At 31.8% G+C, this 11,157-nt stretch overlaps 1 protein-coding gene across 1 annotated transcript; it reads left to right on the top strand.

Annotated features, from left to right (window-relative positions):
• Positions 1-8,519: 8,519 nt before the first annotated feature.
• Positions 8,520-9,452, top strand: LOC128647000 (olfactory receptor 6N1-like). The gene has a single exon (XM_053699810.1). The coding sequence runs from the start codon at positions 8,520-8,522 to the stop codon at positions 9,450-9,452; it is 933 nt and encodes a 310-aa protein (XP_053555785.1).
• The last annotated feature ends 1,705 nt before the right edge of the window (positions 9,453-11,157 follow it).

The raw sequence follows: 11,157 nt of genomic DNA, 5'->3' as shown, positions 1-11,157 counted from the left end.
TTTACATTTTCAAATTTTCTTTTTCCTCTTTTCATCTTTTGTTGAATAGCAGTGGCATATGCTCAAAGGTGTGCACAAATCTGGTGCACAATATGGCAGCAGTTTTGCAAGAATTCTATTTATTTGCTAGAGCACTAGATGGCAGCACTATTTACTGCCATATAGTGCCCCGAACACCTACCTAGGTATCTCTTCAATAAAGAAGTACTAAAAAAAATGGTGGGTATATGGTGCGCAAATCTGCCCCTTGCAATACACACTAATCTGCTCCCATAAAGCAGATAATGCAAGAACTGGTACAAAGAAAAAGAGAAATGTGTGTATGCGCTAAACAGCTATGGGGATGATGAATAATCTATAAATATATATTAGTATATTTAGAGATATGAATTTTGAAGCTATATATTATAAAAACACTTTGTGTGGCATAAAAATATAGTGTAGGTGTTACAGAGTCAACCTGTGCGACTGGTTCAAATCTAATATTCAAGCAACTAAAATAAATCACATATCAAAGCAGTATGTATATCAAAATAAAATTTATTTATCTTAATTAAAATAACAATGAAATATTGTCTACTGATACTGTGATATTATGACCGGTCATATATAGTAACAAACTCTATGCTAAAACATAAAAAATAAGCTAAAAACAGCTGACTTTTGGTGCAGCTCAGTCTAAAATCATATTGGGATAGTAGCCCTATATGAAAAAGTAAATCCACCTATGGAATCTTGGCTTCTATAACAGTGAAAGTTCAGTTTGGGAAAGAGGTAGATATCAAACTACCTAGGGATGAAGTATTATTATGGCTCCGTTATAGGAGTAAACAGGTGTAAAAGTCCCGTATGGAGATATTGAAAGTTCCGTAATTGGCAGTTTTTGTGAAAATAAGTTGATACCTTCTGTTATGAATACCCACTGACAACCACGCTGCAGGACCGCTACACCTCTATGGTGCCTACCTGCTCTTTAGTCGAGCTGAATCCTCCGTCAAGGTATGGCCCAGGTGTCCAGGTGTCTGTCCTCTAGGATCTTAACCTGTGTATCGTAATCAGAAAGTTTGGAGCAATTGCGTCTAATTCTAAGGAATTGGCCCTTAGGGATGTTATTTATCCACCTTTTCAGGTGACAACTATGTGTGGGGATATAGTTATTGGCATCCGTTGTTTTGAAATGGTTTTTAGTTGTTAGTTCTCCGTGTTCTATAAAGATGTCCAAATCTAAAAACGTTATTTGTTGTCTGCTTATTGTGTAAGTGAATTTCAAATTTAGATCATTGTGATTCATATCTTGGAAGAAGGTTATTAAGCTCTCCTCACTCCCCTTCCATACTATTAAAATATCGTCGATATATCTTTTGAACAGCACGAGGTTTGCTCCCAACTCATGCTCTTGGGTGAAATGGTATTCCTAGATAATCCACCTTAAGTAAATCAACCTTTAAGCAAATCCACCTTAAGGAATCAACAATTTATCAATTAACTTATGACCAATCACAGATGAACTACACATTTATAAAGGATCTCAGAACCAGCTTAAACCATCTTGATAAAGCCATTCTATATGGTGAAACGCGTTGATGGACCTAGAAGAACAACTACAAAGTGAGAATATATAATTATCTACAAGGATTGCAAAGGATTCGTTGGGATTATTTGATCCACTTCTAATACTCTGCGCAGAGTTTTTTCATCGAGACTGGACCTACATTCGACACGCATCCAGCGTTCCTGACGTCACCAGCTGTAGTGAGCCGCGCCGGACACCTGGGCCATACCTTGACGGAGGATTCAGCTCGACTAAAGAGCAGGTAGGCACCATAGAGGTGTAGCGGTCCTGCAGCGTGGTTGTCAGTGGGTATTCATAACAGAAGGTATCAACTTATTTTCACAAAAACTGCCAATTACGGAACTTTCAATATCTCCATACGGGACTTTTACACCTGTTTACTCCTATAACGGAGCCATAATAATACTTCATCCCTAGGTAGTTTGATATCTACCTCTTTCCCAAACTGAACTTTCACTGTTATAGAAGCCAAGATTCCATAGGTGGATTTACTTTTTCATATAGGGCTACTATCCCAATATGATTTTAGACTGAGCTGCACCAAAAGTCAGCTATTTTTAGCTTATTTTTTATGTTTTAGCATAGAGTTTGTTACTATATATGACCGGTCATAATATCACAGTATCAGTAGACAATATTTCATTGTTATTTTAATTAAGATAAATAAATTTTATTTTGATATACATACTGCTTTGATATGTGATTTATTTTAGTTGCTTGGATATTAGATTTGAACCAGTCGCACAGGTTGACTCTGTAACACCTACACTATATTTTTATGCCACACAAAGTGTTTTTATAATATATAGCTTCAAAATTCATATCTCTAAATATACTAATATATATTTATAGATTATTCATCATCCCCATAGCTGTTTAGCGCATACACACATTTCTCTTTTTCTTTGTACCATCTCTTCAACAAAGCAAATTTGAAAATAAAAAGTAAATTGAAATATTTTTAAAATCACAAAAGAAATATTTGGGGTTTCATATCCTTTTAATAGTCATTATTAGATTGTTTGTAAGGGGGAAATCAAGAAATGTTAAGCAGTGATTTGTATATATGATAGGTGTATTGGTAACAATGCTATAGATTCATTAAAATACTGAGATAAAGTTAATAACATCAGTGGTGGTTTTGTGTAAGGGTGAGAATATCATTTATATCACACACATTTTATTTATTCCTATTTATAGTATATTTTCTGTGCTACTAATAGGAATTTTAAACTTCCTAGTGATATAGCAAATATTTTCCTTAGTCTAATGAATTATGTGTCATATAGATAACATTGAGCTCACTCTCGTGGAAGTTATGTATCAACACTAAGAGGGTCTGCAGAGGCTTATATGAAAAGTATTCACAGAGGCAAAAAGTTTATTAAAGGGACATAATACTCATGCTACATAACTTGAAAGTGTTTTAGCATAACTGTAAACAGCTGACATGAACATATTACCTGAACATCTCTATGCAAAAAGGGAAGATATTTTACCTCACAATTTCTTCAGCTAACCAGAGTAAGTGCTCTGTGAACAGAGAGAACTGATGTAAAGTTGCAAGTTGCATTGCTTTGCTGTGATCTTATGAGTTTTCACAGTAAACTGATTGGGAAAATGACATGACTGTGCCTGCTCATGCTAAATGCACACTCCCTTGTAAGTCATGGAACTAAAGTCTCTTTACAGTGAGGTGAGAATACTTAGGAAATTTTGAGGTAAATATGTTCATTTTTTACATAGACACGTTCAGGTGATATTTTCTAGTCAACTTTTTACAGCTATGCTGCATCACTTTCAAGTCCTTCAACATTTGGGTAGCATGTCCCTTTAATAACAGTGATGGTTATACAAAACTGGGAAATGGGTAATAAAAGAATTATCTATCTTTTTAAACAATAAAATGTTTCAAGTAGACTGACCCTTTAAAGGGTCATAAAAACCCAATGGTTTTCTTTCCTGATTTAGAAAGAGCATGTCATTTTAAACAGCTTTCTAATTTACTTCTATAATCTAATTTACTTCATTCTCTTGATAAGCTTTGTTAAAAAGCATATCTAGATAGGCTCAGGAGCTGCTGATTGGTGACTGCACACAGATGCCTTGTGTGATTGGCTTATCTATGTGTATTGCTATTTCTTCAACAAAGGATATCTAAAGAATGAAATAAATTAGATAATCGAAGTAAAATGGAATATTGCTAAAAAATGTATTCTCTACCTGAATCATGAAAGAAAAATTTGGGGTTTAGTGTCCCTTTAAGTATAGTAAATTCAATAAATATTACTAAATAACAAACAATGTTAAATTAACTAAACAGTCTAAATTTATAAACAACAATCCCCATGTGGTAGTCATAAATTGATACACTGCCCATTGAGTATTGCTGTGAAAATTTTACAGTGGGTTCCCAGTAGACTGTGTATGGAATATAAATTTGTGCATCTGCCATTATGTTCAAAACACTTTTAAAACACTTACAAGCTTTTATTTTATCATATATTGAACGAGAGGAAGCAAGTAAGTAATACAACACTTTTATAAGCATTATGGATACATAATTATATTACTTACTGAGCTAAATTCCTGAAAAACTCTAATAAGGCTAACATTTATTTACTATGGAGTTAAAAATATGGAGTTAAAAATATTTAACTCCATAGTAAGTAAATGTAATATTTAATACAATGCTTTACTTACAAACCAATTAGCAACTGCTGCTAAAATTATTATTTTTTTCATGAGAACAAATTAATTATTATATTATTATTTATTATAAATATAAAATAATTGATATTAACAAAAGGTTAATAGCATACGGTGTGACAAATCTCTATTCATCTCCTTTACATTATACTAGATAATTACATTGTAGTCACACAAGACAAAAACTATTTAAAATCCTATTTGTATTACTACAAATTGATGAATTTGCAGCTATTACAAAGAATGTGGTACTACAAATATTTTTTGTATGTAACATCAATAAATTAAATAACTACTTAGCATTAAGATTGAAAAAATAGGCTTTGAAAACTGATTTAGGATCTTTTCAGTATTAGTAACTTTTTTAAAAATTACACACAATTAAAATTGATAACCTTTATTATGTTTGTCTTTTTGAATATAATAGGGCAGTTAATATTATTTAAAGTAATACTTTTATATCTCACTAAATATCTTGGGCTCTCGATTTGCAAAACTGTAGCCTTCGCTACATACGGGCAGCAAATCTGTTCATCCACTGGCCCGTATGTATAATTACACACTCATCGCAGAGTGTAATGCCCGCCCCTTCATTCGTGCAACCAATTGCGCAACTGAAGGGGAGGTCAATCACCAAGAGGGAGTGAGCTCTCTGTGATTTTCCCTCGCCTCCTCAGAGGTGGCGTAGGGTGTAAGAAGCAGCAGTCTAATGACCGCTGCTTCTTACATTGTGGGAAGCAGACTCGCATATGTGAACCTGCCCAGCAAAATTAAAGTTAAAGATACTGTCTACCCCAGAATTTGTATTTTTTAAAAAGATAGATAATACCTTTAATAAAGGGACACTCAGGTTAAATTAAATTTTCATGATTTAGATACAGCATGTCATTTTAAACAACTTTCCAATTTACTTCCATTAAAAAAAAATGTGCACAGTCTTTTATATTTATAATTTTTGAGTCACCAGATCCTACTGAGCATGTGCAAGAATTCACAGACTATACGTATATGCATTTGTGATTGGCTGATTGCTATCACATGGTACAGGGGGAGTGGAAATATACATAACTTTGAAATTTGTTATAAAAAAATCTACTACTCATTTGAAGTTCAGACTATGTGCTATTGTATTGTCTTGTTATCTTGCATTTGTTGATTATGCAAATCTAATGTGTTGACTGGTCCTTTAATACATGTTTTACCTCTGTGATTATCTTGTATTTAAGTCTCAGCAGACTGCCCCCTTATTTCAGTTCTTTTGACAGACATGCATTTTAGCCAATCAGTGCTGACTCATAAATAACTCCATGGAGTGAGCACAATGTTATCTATATAGAACACATGAACTATCGCTGTCTAGCTGTAAAAACCTGTCAAAATGCACTGATATAAGAGGCGGCCTTCAAGGGCTTTAAAATTAGCATATGAGTCTACCTAGGTTTATCTCTTAACAAAGAATAACAAGAGAACTAAGTAAATTGGAAAGTTGTTTAAAATTGCATGGCCTATCTGAATCATAAAAGTTTAAATTTGACTAGACTATCCCTTTAAAATGTATATTTAAAGAATCTCAAATTTGTCTTTATTTCTTTAATTTGCAGTTTTCAAAATGTTTATGTATGGTGAGTAAGTTTGCTTATATATCTTTATTTCTTCCTTTCATCATCACAAACAATATATCACAAAAAAGTGCTTTCAAATACTACAGTACACTAAACCTAATACTATTGATTGCTGCCCTATTCCCAGAACACGGTTTATTTTTTCTTAAAGATTTATTTTAAAGATTGTCATTTTTAAACCTTGTGTAAATTAAGTAATAACTAAGGTAGGTTTTATCAGTTAACAAATAAGAGCTTACTACAGTTTTAGTGGCAGATCGATAAAGGATTTTACTTTTAAAAATGTAAATACAAGATGGTTTTATTGTCAATAATAAGACAAAATTGTTTATGTGCTGCTCATACTTTTTGTAATTAGTTCCGCCTTTGCTACAGTTCACATCTTCTTGTTCCAGCTCAAATTCTTATTCAGTCTTTTCTGTTTTACCCCTATGTTTATTGTAGTCTGATCCTTATTGTGTATGCCAGACACTATTAGATTCTTCCTGTGATCTGTAGCTGCACATCTGTTTCTCTGTTCTTAAATGACCACTCAATGCAGTAGAATTACATAATTAACAAGTACATACTAAAAAGACAATGCAATAGCACTCTGAATTTCAAATAAACAGTAGATTTTGTTTCTGACAAAAAAAAAATTCTCTCTCATTTTCCGGGCCCCTATTTCATGTGACAGACATCAGCCAATCACAGACTAGTATATGTATACCCCCTGAGCTTGTGCACATGCTCAGTAGGATCTTGTTCCCCAGAAAGTATGAATATAAAAAGACTGTGCACGATTTGATAATGGAAGCAAATTGGAAAGCTGCATACCCTATATGAATTATAAAAGTTTATTTTGACCTGCGTGTCCCTTTACCCTTCTTTCTCTCTGTGACTAAGATTATAGCTTCTCCTCTCATTTTTTTTCCCACACATATAACAGCCAAACGTTGCACTTGCATTAAGAATCTACAATTACTTCTTCCATTTACCTCCATCTTACACTTTAACTTTCTTCTGGGAAACCTTTGCTAACAGTGGCACTAGGGGAAAAGTTTACACACATGTTGTGAACATAACAACAAAAATCATATTTATTTAAAGGGACATTAAACTCTAAATAAATGCTAGATAGAATGAAGCATTCAAAGAAAAGATTAGTCTGAGTTAATTAGTTGTTTAAATATTGACAAAACAAGTGTAAAGTTTCATTGTTTATACAGCAATGGATGCCACACGTAACTTAGGTTTCTTTCTCTGCTGAAGCCAATAAGAGAGAGTAATAAATAAGTCACTAGGATGTGCAGCCAATGGCTGTGTGGAATATAATAGTGTTCTGTATTTCCATTTCTGGCAGGAACTGTAAAGCTCACAATTGTCAGAATGATATTACAGCAAAGGGGACAAAATAAATAATGAATGTTTAGTGCAAAGTTTTTTTAATTATACAATTTATCATTTTATATTACTATTTCAAAGTGTTTAATGTCCCTTTAAGTCTAAGAAGACCAGGTCAATATTGACAGTTAAACCATTCAAACACATACATACAAAGGAAGGTATAGATAGTTTGTGTTCTTAAAATTGTACAATGTAAAAAAAAAAAAATCATTATATATTATAAATTTGTCTTATCTGCTCTATTTTCCTGTATTGCACTCTAAATTCTCATTAAAAAATCAGCTCAGGTATTTTATAATTGTTATTTACTTTTTCAACCACTCTAATCCATAAAAATAGCAGCCATTCAGATTTAAAAAAAAAATGTTTACATTTTTAAAACATAAAAAAGCTAAATCTAGTTAAACATGGATTTCCAAATGGGTATTAGACTTAATGAAAGAGATAAAAGTAAAATAGACTTGACAATTTATTCATTACTCATGATGAAGGAAACTTGATTGAAGGTTTTATTATACACCTATTGCAATCTGTTTAGGACAAACCTTTCATAGCCTTGTCCTCATAATTTCATATAATGAATGATTATATGTAGCATGCTTTCCAGGAGGTCACATTTAAAAAAAAAACCTTTGTAATGCAGATGGAAAAAGTATTTTCTTTAATTGAATTACTATTGTTTGCTTCCATGCATTTTATAGAAGTACTTGTAAGCTAAAAATGTATGTAAACACCTTGGGTAAATTAATTGGATTGCTCAGTTGAAAGTATCACTAAAGGGATCTGAAAAGCAAACCTTAATTAAGTTTCCAATGAAAAGCAATGCAAGACATTCCACATTGATTTGAATATGCCTGTTAGTTTGAAAGTTGTATTTTCTTTTCTTTTCTTTTTTTTTTAATTCATGGCATCTTTTCTCTCAAGGTATATTTAATTTAACTATGATATGTGCATTACAATGTGCTAGAAGGAAAAATCACAATGCAATTATAAACTAATTACGTCTGTATGTATTTTAATATTTGTACTATATATACAGCTCCCTATTCATACAGCATTACTGATACATATGTTTTTTTTTTTTTTCTTTTTCAGAGTTTAATTCCTGGTGACCTATCAATCCAGTAAACATTAAGATAATACGTTTTACTTGGTTTATTTAAATTGCAGTTTATGGGATATTAAAACAAAATATAAATATAATTCAACTATTCCAAATAATAACTACTATGAGAACTATAAATGAAACAGTAACTGAATTTATACTTTTAGGATTTTCTGATATCAAAAACCTGAAGTTACCTTTGTTTATTATATTTTTATCTATTTACATTTTAACTGTAATGGGAAATGTTGTTATCATTACCATTGTCTATAGTGATAAACACCTACATACACCAATGTATTTTTTCTTAAGTAATTTGTCCTTCCTAGAGATTTTATATACATCTAATATTATTCCAAAGATGATAATTAACATAATTACAGAAATACAAAGTGTGTCATTTATAGGGTGTATAATTCAGTTGTATTTCTTTGGCTCTTTAGGTTCAACTGAGTGCTTTCTTTTAGGAGTAATGGCTTATGATAGATATTTAGCTATCTGTCAACCACTACACTATCCATTACTCATGAGTACAAGGACATGCATACGTTTTTCTTTCTGTTCCTGGGCCGCTGGTTTTATAGCCACATTTGGGGCAATTATTTTGGTATGTCAACTGCACTTCTGTGGACCTAATAAAATTAAACACTTTTTCTGTGACCTTCAGCCTGTCTTGAAATTATCTTGCAAAAATGCATTTACTATGGAGACTGTAGCTGTAACTTTGGCTTCCACAATTCTCCTGGGTTCCTGCATTCTCACTCTTTCATCTTATGTTCAAATAATATTTACTATATTACGAATACCTTCTTCTGAAGGAAGAAAGAAAGCTTTCTCCACATGTGGAGCACATCTTACTGTGGTTGTCATATTTTATGGGGCTATGATTTTCATGTATGTTACTCCTGTTACAGTTACCAGTTTCGATTTTAACAAGGTTTTAGCTTTATTATATACAGTAGTTACACCTTTCATGAATCCATTTATTTATACACTAAGAAACAAAGATGTAAAACAGGCAATTCGAATGGCAACCTTAAAATGGAGTATGTACTAGACTAGAAACATGCAAACTATCTACCGTGGGTTGTATCTAGCTCCTTAGGTTTTTCCTGTGGCCCTCAGCAGCGCTGAGCAGAAGACAGACTTTGAAAAAAGAAGCAGTTCCACACCTGTCATAAGTAATTACGCATGTGTATTTGTACCAAATTTTGCATCCAAATTAACAAGAGCATTGCAGTAATGATTTATACTTTATATTGTATTGACAATACATTTTTTTAAAAAAAAGCTATCCTCTCATCCTCAGACCTGAAGCAATAATAAATCACTGGACTGAAATGGCTACTCCAACCAACATACCAACATTTGTATTTAAAAATTTGACAAGTTTCTATGGTTAAATTTAATTCATTAACAGTAACAGATTTTCTGTTTGATTTTTTATTAAAAGTTTTATTACAAACACATTTTATTTTGAGATGTTATTATTAACATAAGTGTGAGCATACTATAATGTAGCCAACAGCCAATCTCACTATTGTCAACCAACATTCCATATAAAAAAAGTTTTTTCTTTAGACATTGATTTATGTGCAAACAGAACTATGTAATTTTCATATACAGTACAATACAATATAGAGAACGTTGTCTTATTATGCACAATTTTCTATAACATGGACTTGGAAATAAATATGAGACCAAATCTATTATAAAACAGCTTTGTATTCAGTAGGAATGTATTAAAAGTAAAATGGAATGACAATTTTGTGAGTATGATACATACAAGCTACCATTTGAACATTACATTTGTCTAGTAAAGAAATTCTGACAGCACTATTTAGCTATAATATCACATTACTTATTATTCAGTTATTTAGTGAAAAGATGATTTTTCTATTTTCATCATCAAAGGTGTGTGTTACTTGGATTTGTGTAGTCTTGATAAACATTGCAATAGATTTGATGGTCTAATTATGACTTTTAATGCTATAAAGCCATGTTAGCTCAGAGAGAAAATAGGCGTTATGTAAGTCAAAGAAAAAAGATACAAGATATTAAAAAAAGATTTATTTAAAGGGACACTGAACGCATTTTTTTTCTTTTTCTTTCATGATTCAGATAGAGCATGAAATTTTAACCAACTTTACTCCTATTCTAAATTGTCTTTGTTCTCTTGCTATCTTTATTTGAAAAAGAATGCATCTAAGCTTTTATTTTTGTTCAGAACTCTGGATATCACTTTTTTATTGGTGGATGAATTTATCCACCAATCAGCAAGGACAACCCAGGTTGTTCACCAAAAATGTGCATCTAAACTTACCTTCTTGCATTTCAAATAAAGATGCCAAGAGAATGAAGACAATTTGATAATAGGAGTAAATTAGAAAGTCACTTAAAATTCCATGCTCTATCTGAATAATGAAAGAAAAAATTGGGTTCAGTGTCTCTTTAAGGGAAAACATTTTTTGTTGTTTTATTCAATTATTTTATTTATTGATATATGCAATATGTATTGCTGCCCTAGGCATAGGCCTAGTTGGAATTATGTGTGTTTGAATATATTTTTAATGATTTTTAAATAGGAACATAACTCCAACTAGTGCTATATCTGAGCCAGCAATTATTATCAGATCTAACAATTCATTTATAAAATGAAACACTTGAATTGTTTGTAAACTTTAATATCTCAATGGGAACTATGCATCAAAAAGCTTATTTTTCCTCTTTTACACCTAGTTCAGCATGCAGTAATGTTTGAG

This window comes from Bombina bombina, chromosome 2 (genome assembly GCF_027579735.1).
Source record: "Bombina bombina isolate aBomBom1 chromosome 2, aBomBom1.pri, whole genome shotgun sequence".
Lineage (NCBI taxonomy): Eukaryota > Metazoa > Chordata > Amphibia > Anura > Bombinatoridae > Bombina > Bombina bombina.
Note: the sequence above shows the minus strand (reverse complement) of the source record. Positions and strands in the feature narration are given on the sequence as shown.

What these genes read in the sequence shown, in the direction of transcription:
- LOC128647000 (XM_053699810.1), top strand. Translation starts at nt 8,520, where the DNA reads ATGAGAACTATAAATGAAACAGTAACTGAATTTATACTTTTAGGATTT.